The sequence below is a fragment of the Podarcis melisellensis genome (assembly GCF_964234715.1).
Source record: "Podarcis melisellensis genome assembly, chromosome: 1".
Classification (NCBI taxonomy): domain Eukaryota; kingdom Metazoa; phylum Chordata; class Lepidosauria; order Squamata; family Lacertidae; genus Podarcis; species Podarcis melisellensis.
In genome coordinates, this window is record NC_138528.1 from 131,530,758 (window position 1) to 131,544,086 (window position 13,329).

Genomic DNA, 13,329 nt, shown 5'->3' on the forward strand with positions numbered 1-13,329 from the left:
GACCAGGAGGTCCAGCAGTGCCTCCATGCTCAGGACATTCTTGATGCACTGAGGTCTGTCCACCAGCAGCTGCTCCAGTTTCTTAAGTCACACCTTGGCTGACATGGGGGCAGCAGCAGTGGCAACCGCTTCCACATTGTTTGCAGAAGGAACAATGATTTGCTTAGGAATTCCTTCAGTTATGTCCACAAACATGTTGGCTGGATTTGGTGAGTTTGCAATGCCACACTGGCAATACAGGATATTCCCCGGCTGATGGTTTCAGGCTCTTTCATGTATTTCACCTCTGACTTCATGTGTGTCTCCCGAGAGTGAGATGCACACTATCAGTTTCTTTCCCTTCAAAGTCCCGTCTCAATCTCGGAGTCAGATGTCTGGGGTGCGTGCAGACTAAACCATACAGATGGAATCACTGAAAAGATGCAAAGAGAGCTTTGCAAGGTTTAATATATGCTAAGGAAAAAGAAACACTGTAATCACCTTATTCAGCTAATTAAAGAGACTTATCAGTACCTGCTACACAGCTGCAAAAACTATGTCAGGATATGCACCCTGGCTTTTAAAGTGGTACACATCCTGTGGAACAATAATGAACCCTAACATTTAAACAAGATATTCAGCAGGTGGGTGTGGAGGGAAACTGGCACTTTCATGAAAGCTAAAGGAGAACATTGTGGTGTAAACACAGTCTTTTCTGTTCACATGTTAAGCTTTCAGTACTTTCATCACTTAAAGCATTTGAACACTATTCAAGTGCCTGACAGATGCAACGGGGCCTGTTTAAAACCAAATCAAACTTTTAAAAGAGGATGAATTTTAAGGGATACCTTTTAGTCTCTGAAGTAAACAAAACAAAACAAAAGTTCCATGCTTAGTTGCTTAGGAGTAAATAACCACCTTTACTCCAAGATTGTATACAGCCAGTGATGTCATGCTAAAAAGGTTTGAAGACACTCTCCTGATGGGAAAATGGGTCCTTGTGGTTCAATTATGGTTTCTTTCTTCTCTCTCCTGTAGGTTGAAGAAAGGCCTGAAAAAGACTTTGAGAAGGTAAGAGTGAATGGGTAGCATGGTTGTGTGGGGGAGGAAAGGTACCTGTGCACAATATTAAATGACAGGCATAGATTGAGAAATGTCTCCTAATCATGAAGAATAAGATTCACTGGATTTTGGAGTTTCTATTGAAAATGTTTTGATGGTTTTCAGCTCTTAAATTTTCTGCCATTGACTCTTTTTTGACTTCATGTATGTGCAATGATATATTCATAGTTAGTTATTCTTGCTATATTCAGAAATCCAAGTGTTATTATATTTCAGGATATATACTCACTTTTTGCTGTAAGAATAAGTTTGAATAGTATAGTTTGGAGGTTGTGCTTTCAGAGTTAATCTCATTACATGTGCTTGTTGCTTAGGGGGGCAGGTGTGATACATGGCCAGGAATAAAGAAGAAAGACACGCATGTGTTTGAAGTCGAATAGAATGGCAAACCAGGAACAGCTTGACTCTGATATGTAGGAAATGTGTAAACCACAGATTCTCAGTTAGGACATCCTAGGAAACAAAAAAACCAGGAAGTTTTCTCTCCAGCCAGGTGCTTGAAGGGAGGAAGGGGAGTGTTGCGCCTCATTGCTTTTCCCCACTCTGATGAACCATGGTTTGCTGAAATGACAGTGTTACTTCTAAACCAGGTCACAGGTGCAATTTAAATGAACTTATCAAAGCTTTTCTGTTTGCCTTTAAACATGAAGAAGAGTTTTGTGATTAGTAAAATATTACTGAACAGAAGGCGATCAATGACTACGGTTCTTGCCAAAAGGTTATGTTCAGCTTCCTCTGTCAGGGGCACTATTCACCTGAATACCAGAGAATTGTAGATTTGGAAAGGGGTCCCAAAGCATCCATGGCAGGTGACCACCCAACCTCTGCTTAAAAACCTCCAGTGAATGAGAGTTCACCATGTTCCAAGGAAGTCTCTTCCACTGTCTAACAGCTCTTAATGTCAGAAAGTTCTTCCTGATATTTAGTTGGAATCTCCTTTCTTGTAACTTGAAGCCATTGGTTCAGGTCCTCCCCTCCAGAGCAGGAGAAAACAAGCGTGCTCCATCCTCCTGGGACAGCCCTTTAGAATCATGAGTGGGTGGAAGGTTGTTTTGCTCAGGTCCTGCCGTGGGGCTTCCTAGAGGCATCTGGTCACCCACTGTGAGAACAGGATGCTCGGCTAGATGGGCCACTGGCCTGATCCAGCAGGCTCTTCCTCTCTTGTTTTCCATAATGAAAGGTGGGGAACATTAAAGAATATCCTGAAATTAAGCAACAGTTTTTTAAAATTTATAACTAAGAATATTTCCCATCTTGAGCGACTAGTGGGGTGCACAGGGTTCTGTCTTGGGCCCGGTCTTATTCAACATCTTTATCAACGACTTGGATGATGGACTCAAGGGCATCCTGATCAAATTTGCAGATGACACCAAACTGGGAGGGGTGGCTAACATCCCAGAGGACAGGATCACACTTCAAAACGACCTTGACAGATTAGAGAACTGGGCCAAAACAAACAAGATGAATTTTAACAGGGAGAAATGTAAAGTATTGCACTTGGGCAAAAAAAGAGAGAGGCACAAATGCCAGATGGGTGACACCTGGCTTGAGAGCAGTACATGTGAAAAGGATCTAGGAGTCTTGGTTGACCACAAACTTGACATGAGCCAACAGTGTGACGCGGCAGCTAAAAAAGCCAATGCAATTCTGGGCTGCATCAATAGGAGTATAGCATCTAGATCAAGGGAAGTAATAGTGCCACTGTATTCTGCTCTGGTCAGACCTCACCTGGAGTACTGTGTCCAGTTCTGGGCACCACAGTTCAAGAAGGACACTGACAAACTGGAACGTGTCCAGAGGAGGGCAACCAAAATGGTCAAAGGCCTGGAAACGATGCCTTATGAGGAATGGCTAAGGGAGCTGGGCATGTTTAGCCTGGAGAAGAGGAGGTTAAGGGGTGATATGATAGCCATGTTCAAATATATAAAAGGATGTCACATAGAGGAGGGAGAAAGGTTGTTTTCTGCTGCTCCAGAGAAGTGGACACGGAGCAATGGTTCCAAACTACAAGAAAGAAGATTCCACCTAAACATTAGGAAGAACTTCCTGACAGTAAGAGCTGTTCGACAGTGGAATTTGCTGCCAAGGAGTGTGGTGGAGTCTCCTTCTTTGGAGGTCTTTAAGCAGAGGCTTGACAACCATATGTCAGGAGTGCTCTGATGGTGTTTCCTGCTTGGCAGGGGGTTGGACTCGATGGCCCTTGTGGTCTCTTCCAACTCTATGATTCTATGATTTCCAAATCTTAGATTCTCTGACAAAGACTTACACTGCTTTTATTGTAAACACTCCTTGATTGTATTCCAGGGGGTTCGTACTGTGTCAAGCTTGTCAGCAGCTACGCTGGCCTCTCTAGGCGGAACTTCTTCCCGGCGAGGCAGTGGAGATACCTCCATCTCGGTTGATACTGAAGCATCTATTAGAGAAATTAAGGTAAGCTGCTTGTTGGAGGTGAAAGCTGGTAAAGGGACTTGCTTCTGTCCCTCATGTCTTACCGTGCAAAAATAATTGGTATAGGGATATATATTTCATCACAACGAATGACTTGTAAAAAGAATGACTAGGAAATTCTATTTTTGTAATGTCATTGGTTACCCAGTGGTTTTCAGTGATTACTCAGTGGGGTTTTTTGACACCATGCTTTGCGATTTTCTTCAGGATATCAATGAGTTAAAGGACCAGATTCAGGATGTAGAAGGAAAATACATGCAGGGACTGAAGGAAATGAAGGTACAAGTTTATGTTGGAGTGAGCTTGTGGGATTAACCTTGGATAAATATCCAGAGAGGGAACAAGAATGGAGTGTAATTTAACAAGCATGTTTTCTTTCAGAGTTGTGAAATTGCATCTTGAACTTACAAAGTTCTAGTTCTAATTATTCAGCTCATAGCAGCGCAGGTACTTAAAGCACATTAACAGACTGAGCAAACAGCACACTCACTTAAAATAGCTTTTGCATGCTTTATACTACTACTTCAAGAGTATACACTTTCACATAAAATCATGCATTTCTGAAGAGCTGTACAGTTTGAAGTTGGCCAGTTTCAGTGAAAAGGGGGTCAGTATGAACTAAGAGAATCATTTAAAAATCAGACCCAAGCATGTATGCTGATTTTGAAATTCTGTGCCACAGAATTTCAAGGGAGCGGTTTTTAAAAAATTGTTTTTATTAAATATTTTCTTGGGTTTAAAAAAGTACAAGCATTGTCTCGGTTTTCAGGTTGTAGAGTCTTTTCTACAGATCAGTTAGATTTGTTGTGAGCCATTAATGTTGTATATAGTTTAAGGTTGGGGGAGAAGATAGTGGGGGAGGGGTGGGTAGTAAACTTACCTTCTTTTACATTCTTAGTAAGGCTGGGTTCTTTTAAGGTCCAGCATGGTCTTTCTGTGGCACAGGCATTCTTTATGAAATGCTGTTCAACTTTCCACTTTTATTTCCCCCACAGTCATTAAAGGGCACCATAAAAATTTGCAACAAGACCCAGAAATCTGAATAATGATGCAGTGTAGCGGCTAAGGCAGTGCTTTCCAAACTTTTCATGTTGGTGACATGCTTTTTAGACATGCATCGTTTCATGACACAGTAATTCAGGTTTACTAGCAAACCGGAGACACTCTCCAGCAGCAGAGAGTGTCTGCGATCTGTCTGGGATGTGCATGTGTGTGCCCAGGCCCTAGTGCCAGGACACCAGCCCTGAGCAGCATTGCTGTTGCGCTCTCCTTGCGCCAGCATCCCAGCATCCCTTCCCTTACAAGGCTGCTCGGGGAGGACAGTGTGGAGACGCGACAGCCATGCACCTCGATTGAAGGGCGCATGGTTGCTGCGTCCCCACAACACCCTCCCCAAGCGGTCTTGCAAGGTTCGGATCGGGGAGGGTGGCGCGAGAATGGCGTAACCATGTGCCACTCAATTGCAGCCTGCCACATCTCCATACGGCTGCCCCTTGCAACTTGGATTGCAGCCTCAGTGCTTGCTTTTGTGCTGGAAGGATAAAGCACAGGGTTGTGTGTTTTGTTTGGTTTTACTTGCTGCAAACCTAGAAAAAGGTTGTCCTCCCCCCCCCCCCCGGTAAGGCGCTCCAAGGGTTAAACTCTATTGCCTACAGAGGCCCAGGACTCATTGAGAGCGGTGGGGGGGGGGTTAAATACTACACACACATTCCTATTCTGTTCTAGCAACAATGGGGAGAAAGAAAAAATTGGCTTTGGGAGTTTCCAGTACTGTAGTATTGTTAGGGGAGGTTGGTGCATTTGGAGGAAAGGTGAGTAATTGCAAAAAATTGGGAGGATTTGTTGCTGCTTTTCAGAGAGTACGGGGTGTGTGTGAGATGGACTTTCCCAGTTGTTATAAGGATTCTCAAGCTTCAAAAAAATAAAATACCTTCAAAGAACCAATCCCAGTCCTTTTGGCAGCTGATTGATTGCAGCCCATTGGCATACAGCATGTCAGTCCAGGAGTGCCTCTTGATTAACGACAATATTCCAGATTAAGGAGGAACCAACCACAAATCATGCTGGAGACGGAGGCAGGGACACACTCCCAGGTCTCACCTGCTCTGCCTTTCAAGTTGGCAGACATGGGCTTGAGCAGCACAGCAGGGAGCTCCCTAGACTCCACTGGGGAGCATTGCCGGGATTTTTGCCTCATAAATCCTGACTTTCCCCTGCCTGAACTTCCTCGCTGCCTACGGCTGCCATTGACTCACTGCCATTGACTTGTGACACAAGCCAAAAACCACAACCAACTAAATCCTCTCCCCTCCATTCTGCCCCCCCAGGACCCCCACAAAAGCCCTCATCCCACCAACCTCTCCCTTTTTATCAAAGGGTAGTAGGGCAGGCAGGCAGGCAGGCAGGCAGGCAGGCAGGCAGGCAGGCAAGCAAGCAAGCAAAAATAGTCTTCTTTTTAAAAAAAATTTAAACCCTTCCTTTTAGATATGGAGGAAAGCTATTTAGGGGGAACTAACAATGTAAACACCACCAGAAAATAAAAATAAGAACTCTTCTCTCTCTTTTTTCCACTGGTGGGGTGAGTGTGAGGGAAGAAGGAAGTGCTTTCCAGTTCTTTCTGGTTAGCAGACTGTGCATAATTAGCTGAGCTCTAAGTGGAAAGATACCTGGGAAGCCCAGGAGGAGAAAGGAGGGAGGAGGGAGAGAGCAAACAAAGGTGCCTGCAAATTATCTGCCAAGTATCTGTAAAGTATCTGTTCAGCTGAGCTACCCTCGGGAAGCTTCATGTCTCCACCTTTTGTTCACTGGCATATTGCCTTGTTGAAACACTTATCATGGGTTATTGTGGCGATTTATCGCACAGCCCTATTTGGGGTGTATGGGAATTCCTGAAACAATAACTCGAGTTCTTCAATGTGACCTTTCCCAACGGCCACCCTGTTCCCTTAGAATGCTTTTTAAACCTCCTGGTATCTCTTTATAGTAGGCTTAGGCACGAGACTGTGACACCAAGGGAAATGAGTGCTAAACTTAGAATCATTTGAAGAGTTGGAAGGGATCCTGAGGGTCATCTAGTCCAACCCTCTGCAATGTAGGAATCTCAGCTAGATCATACATCACAGTTGGCCATCCAACCTCCGCTTAAAAACCTCCAAGGAATGAGAGTCCACCACCATCTGAGGGAATTTACAATAGATGCCCTGAGATTTCCAGAAGTAGTTTTTAAGTTGCATGAAATATCACATAAAATGCAAAAATTAACAGGTAAGAAAATGTTGGGGAAATAGAATAAAGTGCTTGTCAATGCAGTCATTGACAAGGTCGTCTTCCTAGCATTTTGACTTGGTTGGTAAACTAAAAGTATTTATTAATCACTGTGCTTTTTTCTTTTCTTTAGGACTCTCTAGCTGAAGTTGAAGAGAAATATAAGAAGGCTATGGTATCAAATGCTCAGTTAGATAATGAGAAAACCAATTTCATGTATCAAGTAGACACCTTGAAGGATGCATTGTTGGAATTGGAAGAACAGCTTGCAGAATCTAAGAGACAATATGAAGAGAAAAACAAAGTAAGTAGTGATACATCAGCAGTCTTAAGAAGGAGTCTTAGGCTATAAGCCTAACCCTACTTACCGGGAAGAAAGCCCCATTGACTTCACTAGAACTTACTTAACTGTTGTTGGCCTCCGTCTGTCTCAAGAGACAATGGAGTTCAGCTCTGGGGGAAATAAAAGCACTAGAGAATCACAGCACCTGCTGTGACTGCAGAGACCAGTAACTCATGGCTGCTGCCTCCCGTGTTGTATTTGCTGCATTGGCAGCGTCAAAGTGACCTCTCCAAGGCCCTTACTTCTGAGTCAGCATATTTAGGATTGTGCTGTTTGCATTGTCCCTATGATGGCTCTAGTTTTTCTGAGGCGCCTTTTAAAGGTGCCTTTTTCTGAGCAGATACTAAATTAATGATGGGTTTACACATGGCATGTATATTAAATATGTGTCATGCTGCGGAAGTGAGCCTTAGCTTTGTATGCAGTCCCCCAATTGGCAGCAAATCTTGCGCATATATCAGAGCCAGTGTGAGTAAATGACTGAATTAGTAGATCCCTCTTTTCCCCTCAATAGTGGAGGAGTCACATGGGTGGAGCTTGCTCACATAAGCATTTATGCATGTAGGTCTAGGTTAGAATTTATGGGATTTCTGCATGGTGAAAGACAGGCCTTAAGCCCAAAGCTTTCTCCATGATTTACCACTTGCCTAATGGTATCTAATTTAGAATTTGTATATAATAACTACCAAAGAAAGGAAGATACCCATCAGCAAGCAGGAACATCTGGAATGTTGAGACAGGTGTAATGCTGCAATATCCTTGGCAAAAAATAGCTTTCTTTTCCTAAACAGGTTCACATAATAAATATATAATGTGTTTTCGTTGTAGGATTTTGAGAGGGAAAAACACGCCCATACTGTATTGCAGTTTCAGTTCATGGAAGTCAAAGAGACTTTGAAACAAAGAGAAGAACTACTTGCAGTAAGTGAATTCTTCAGTTAAGCAATACTTTCATTAATATCTTGTATGCTAGCAAATGGACCACAAAATATTCCTTTCTCTAGCTTCAGATTTTCCACAAAAAGTGATTCTTTAGGAATTACCAATAACATCTCATCACACTGTTCTAGGTTAAATTCTCATTAGATGCTGTCTAGAGAAAACACCAACTATGTACAGTTTATCTAAGCAGGTGACCTTGCTTTATATCCCTTTTTAAAACATTGTAAATTACTGTTGGATGAGTAAAGCATCTGAAGGGAAACTTGTAATTGTATTCAAGTGTGAATGGTTTTGAATTAAAGAGCTACTTGCTTACCAAATCACAGGAAACAAGGCGCCTACTGTCTGATATGGCTCACTTCTTCTTGGAGTGCTGGTGTTGACTTCTGGGATGTGGGACAGAAGTCAGGGAGGACACTGCTTCCCTGCTACTGGGATGAAAAACGTGGCTTGAGGAGATGCCATCTGGAGATACCAGATTCTTTTGTGGGTGAACTGGGAGTGTTTGAAGAGAATTGTGGCAATAGCTATACAAGGAAAGCATTTGCTCCTGTAATCAAATGCTTGCCCACTGGTACCTTCAGTTTGAGAAACTGTATCTGATCTGATCGTATCTTCTGTGCTGTCTTTTTTGGCTCCATGTGGGATTAGCACTGTCTAGTGCTTGAAGGCAGGAACTTTAATTGCTTCACGGGAGCTTTTAGCCTCGATGGTGTTCCCAGAAGCTGCATCAGTTGAAGTTCCTGCCTTGAACCTCGAAGCATTAGCATCATATATATAGCACTTTTCTATCCTAAGACCTGTATTTGTAACATTTTTTTTATTTGCCTTTTACTCAGCTCCTTCTTTATAATGCTCCCAGGACCTCTCACACTCCCTTATCTTACTCATTTATGGCTTGCTGTGAATGAGATTAATCATAGAATGACAGAACTGTAGTGTTGGAGGGGGTGACCACAGGTCATCTAGCCCAGCGCCCTGCAGTGAAGTATATTGCCTCAAGCCTTGCCCTTGCTCCTCTGCTCCTCCCCTTCCTCCTGGAGGAGGTGGTGTCCAGGGGTCCGAGTTGCATCCATCCACTTAGATTACTGACCAGGCTGAATCTACCACTTATTGCCTTTTCCTTCTTTCCTTCCGCCTTACTTTTATGTTCAAAGTGGGATGGTGGTGACTAACTTCTTAAGCGACTGTGTCACATACTAAGTCCTAAGAACAATGTGGCCCCTCTCATCAAGTGTTGACATATCTGATGAATGCCAACTAGAATGTGTATACCAATCTCTTCCTCTGCCCACCTGCATGCACACAGCTTGGCTGGGGTGGTTTAGCTTATATGGAGTAAGCGGCTGCACCGTCCTGGTAAGACAAGGAGGAGTGTAGGCCTGACTCCAGCTCCTGCCCATACTGTGAGGTGGCCACTATGTTCTCTGTTAGAACGTAGCATAAAGAGGTATTTTATCTTAAGAAGAAAAGGTCCTGGGATTTCAAGGCAGAGCCATAAAATTTGTATAAATGGTAGGTTTCTTGGATTTAGTTGATTAAACATTTTTTCATGGTACTTTTAAAATGCTGTAGCCTTGGGGTTTTCTTCTGATTAACTCTCTTGTCTGCCTTCTGTCTTCTTGTTTGCTCCTGCACTTTAGGAAATCCGACAACTACAGCAGAAACAGGAGGGCTATGTCAGGGAAATGTCTGATCTTCAGGAGACAATAGAATGGAAAGAAAAAAAGATAGGGGTAGGAGTCACAACTTTGACCAGATTGTCAGTGCTGTCTTTTAAGCAAGAGTATTAAACTCCACACAGTGTTATAAAATGCTCCTTTCTGCGAAAAAGACTTGTGTCCTTTATAAACAGAGTAGTAGCTACCAAAGCAATTTTGGAGCTGGGGGTTATGTGTGCGCCAAGGATAGAATTTGGAGAGAACAGAATTCAGAACCCATGACCATTTGAATATTGCAGAAATGGAGCAAATTTATATTAATTAATTAAATTTTAACTCTTACCCACGTAACATAAAATTCAAAGCCTTATATTTCTGTATAAGTTTAGTGATGATTGTTGAATGTGGCCAGTATTTAGACACAGTAACGTTTTTCATAACTACTACAGTACATTGCTCTATTTGCTGATCAGCAATTTTGCCTGCATGACACTGTTAATGAAAGAGAAACCTACCATAAAGTCATTAGCATAAAAAAGAGAAGACCAGGAAACTTGGACAAAACCATAATGTGTGGTGATCAGCTAATGACTTAGAGCAAAGCTTTCCAAACTGTGTGTCTCAACACATTAGTGTGTCAGCTGCAGTGCGTAAGTGTGTTGCGCAAATGCTCCCACACTCCTCCCATGGCTGGAAAGGGGTTAGCTTACCCTCCGGTTTGCTAGTAAAACTGAATTACTGTGTTGTGAAATGATACATGTCTAAAAATTGTGTCACCAACATGAAAAGTTTGGAATGCTCTGACTTAAAGCATTTATGAAACCAACGTTTGTAAGGGCCAACCTCAATTTTACAAAACAAACATGTTTGCATTAGATATCTTACATCCATCTGCAGTAGTGACATTTTAAAGTACAACTCAGGGTTGCTGAAGCATGGCGCATTCTTGCAAATAGGAGCTACTGATATCTATAAAGGAAGTTTTCATAACACCCACAAATACTAAAATAAAATTCCTTTTTCCGCTTGCATGGAAATTTAATAATTCTCTGCATATCTGAAACTTGCTTATTCTTATTGCTAATTTTCCTTACCTTTTTATTTCTACATTTTTCCTCCTTCCTGTCATTTCCTTATCCTCTGCTTGTTCTTTGGAAACTCAGGCATTAGAGAGGCAGAAAGAGTTCTTTGATTCCATAAGAAGTGAGCGAGATGATCTTAGAGAGGAGGTGATTGTGCTGAAGGAGCAATTGAAGGTATGGAGAAACAACAAAAGAAGTGTAAAAAGATTAAGTAATCATTTCTGTGTGCCGAGAAAATAAATGGATTGGGCTTTGAAGCTGTGGTGAGCTAACTGTTTAAATAAGGGTTGGCTAAGTGTGTGAATCTTTCTTACTCTGTTTTATACTCAGGGCTGTCTTAAGTATATGTGGCGCCGGGGTGCAAAGATCCGCCCGGCGCATACCCCTCCAGGTTGCCCAGTGGTTTTGGGGGGCAGAACATCAAAGTGGTCACAGAGTTGTCAACCTTTTTTTAGGGAGCTGCCACCACACTTATCTCTGCTCAGGAAAAGAAAACAGGGAACACAAGGAGCCCAGTGCAACAAACTAGCGGCACAGAACCGTCCGCAGTAGTTAAGATGGCCCTGTTTATACACTAATTCAGAGCAGTCCAACTTTTCAAACAAAGTGGGCTGCAAGAGTACTTTGACACAGAACCCATGAACCAAACACTCCCTGGTCATGTGGGGAGCGAGGCTAAAATTTGACACACGCACACAGCCCTCACACTGCCTTCTCAAAGCCAGCTAAGTGAGGCACGAGGTTCTGGCAGTGCCCTAGAGCCCTCTCAACCCATTCACAATGCTGGGAGAGTGCCAACCAGGTTTTGAGAAGGAGGCAGGAAGGCTCTCGGACCCTGTCAAACCTCAGCGCCTTGCTTAACCCACTTTGGAAAGGCAGTGCAGGGGCTGGGGGGTGCCAAATGTTGCTGAGGGCCACCTAAAAAGGCATTGAGGGCCTGTGCACTGTACTGTTCTGTCCAATGCTTGCTGCTACAATTTGGCACTTAGTAAACATTAACATTGGATAAAAGCATGTACTTAGTGCTGTTTTGACAGAAGCCAGAGACCATACTGCCTCTATCAAGCAAAACAGTATTGTAAACTTATATTGCTAGCACAATTTGTTAGGAACATCTCCCACTTGAACCATATTAAACCAGATTAAAGTCGTGAAGAAATAGACATAGTGGGCTGAGTTGCAGTTGCCTTTTAAGCTAGAATGATAGAATTGTTGGTGTACTGGGTTTGGAAACAATCTTGACTATTTAAGTACAGTTTGTAGATAGCTTTGGTCAGCTCTGGCAAATTGTTTTCATGGGATTGCTATAATGATAAAATGCTACTCTGAACTTCTTGGAGAAGGATTTTTATTATTTTTTTTATACAAATCAAGACATTGGTTAATCTAAATACCATATAGCTTTGTTTATCAAGACATTTCTTATATGTTCCAGATGTTCATTATAGCCTCATACAGTGTACACACATGCTTTGTACCATGTATGAATTGTGACTTTGTAAGCAAATTTCATGTGCATGGTATTGTAATGTTGTTCTAATGTTTGTTTATTATTTCACTCACAGCGACATGGAATAATACCCAACTCAGAAGTAGCTACCAATGGAGAAACCTCCGGTGACCTAGATAATGATGGACTACAAAGTTCTTCCAATATTGCTCCAGGGTCAACTCCTGCCCCTAAGGTAGCTGGGGATGATACATTAGGTAATTTCCTTTTATCAAGATTTTTGATCACCATCTTTGCTAAAATCTGAACAACTAACTAATCACCAGCATGCTGCTTATAAAATCACTTCTATACATTTTATTTTCTGCTTAATGCCAACAATCACTTCAAGCATATTATATTTCTTTTATTTATCTTTAAAAGGAGATGTTAAAATAATTCCTTTTTATTCCCCAAGTCCAGGGAAACAAATGCTTTAAAAACATCTAAGCTCTATATGTATGTCTACAAGGTGTGCAGCCACTTTTATTAAGACAGATGTTGAACATGCAATCCTAAGTGTCCTGAGTGACTCTCAAGGTGCTTTGGTTCCCTGCAGTACGTGGGGGAAACGTGGAGACTAAAATAGGATTAGGAGCATGTGAAGAGACTGGGGAAGCTACATAGAGTTACTCTTTTTTGCATTGACTCGTGAATGAGAGAGCAAAAATATATATTTTTAGTACTGTAGTGATAATTTTTAAAAGATGATATTTATGAGGGGTGTATTTTGGTTCCCAATATTTCTCAGGGTGATAGAACACAATTTTAGGTCAGAAATAATGGATAGCTGTCAGACAAATCAAAAGGTCTTTGTAAACCTTCAGACTTCAATGGCATTTGCCAATGCAGTGCAGTTGATACCAGGGAAGAAGCCACTTTCTGCTGATCAGGCCACTAACTAATTCAATTGCTGCTTTGCCTTCACATAATTGGCAAAAGCTGATCTTTCTTAACCAGTTCTTCTGATTCATTCTCTCTTCTGGGTTTTAAGTGGGG

General features: G+C 42.2%; 1 protein-coding gene and 1 long non-coding RNA gene across 19 annotated transcripts in view; both read left to right on the top strand.

The window, feature by feature from the left end:
- LRRFIP1 (LRR binding FLII interacting protein 1) overlaps positions 1-13,329 on the top strand; it is a 105,630-nt gene that overhangs the window by 75,418 nt on the left and 16,883 nt on the right. For 11 of the 18 annotated variants that reach the window (XM_081906794.1, XM_081906797.1, XM_081906783.1 and 8 more), the window contains 8 exons: positions 1,018-1,050; positions 3,406-3,531; positions 3,757-3,828; positions 6,947-7,117; positions 7,985-8,077; positions 9,742-9,834; positions 10,923-11,015; positions 12,407-12,548. In XM_081906794.1, the coding sequence (XP_081762920.1) occupies positions 1,018-1,050; positions 3,406-3,531; positions 3,757-3,828; positions 6,947-7,117; positions 7,985-8,077; positions 9,742-9,834; positions 10,923-11,015; positions 12,407-12,548 (823 nt within the window). The remainder of the gene's footprint in view (positions 1-1,017; positions 1,051-3,405; positions 3,532-3,756; positions 3,829-6,946; positions 7,118-7,984; positions 8,078-9,741; positions 9,835-10,922; positions 11,016-12,406; positions 12,549-13,329) is intronic. The other 7 variants (XM_081906799.1, XM_081906787.1, XM_081906790.1 and 4 more) reach the window with 4 other exon arrangements.
- LOC309363720 lies at positions 11,011-12,206 on the top strand. The gene is made up of 2 exons (XR_014165552.1): positions 11,011-11,136; positions 11,516-12,206. It is a non-coding gene; the product is annotated as an uncharacterized lncRNA (long non-coding RNA).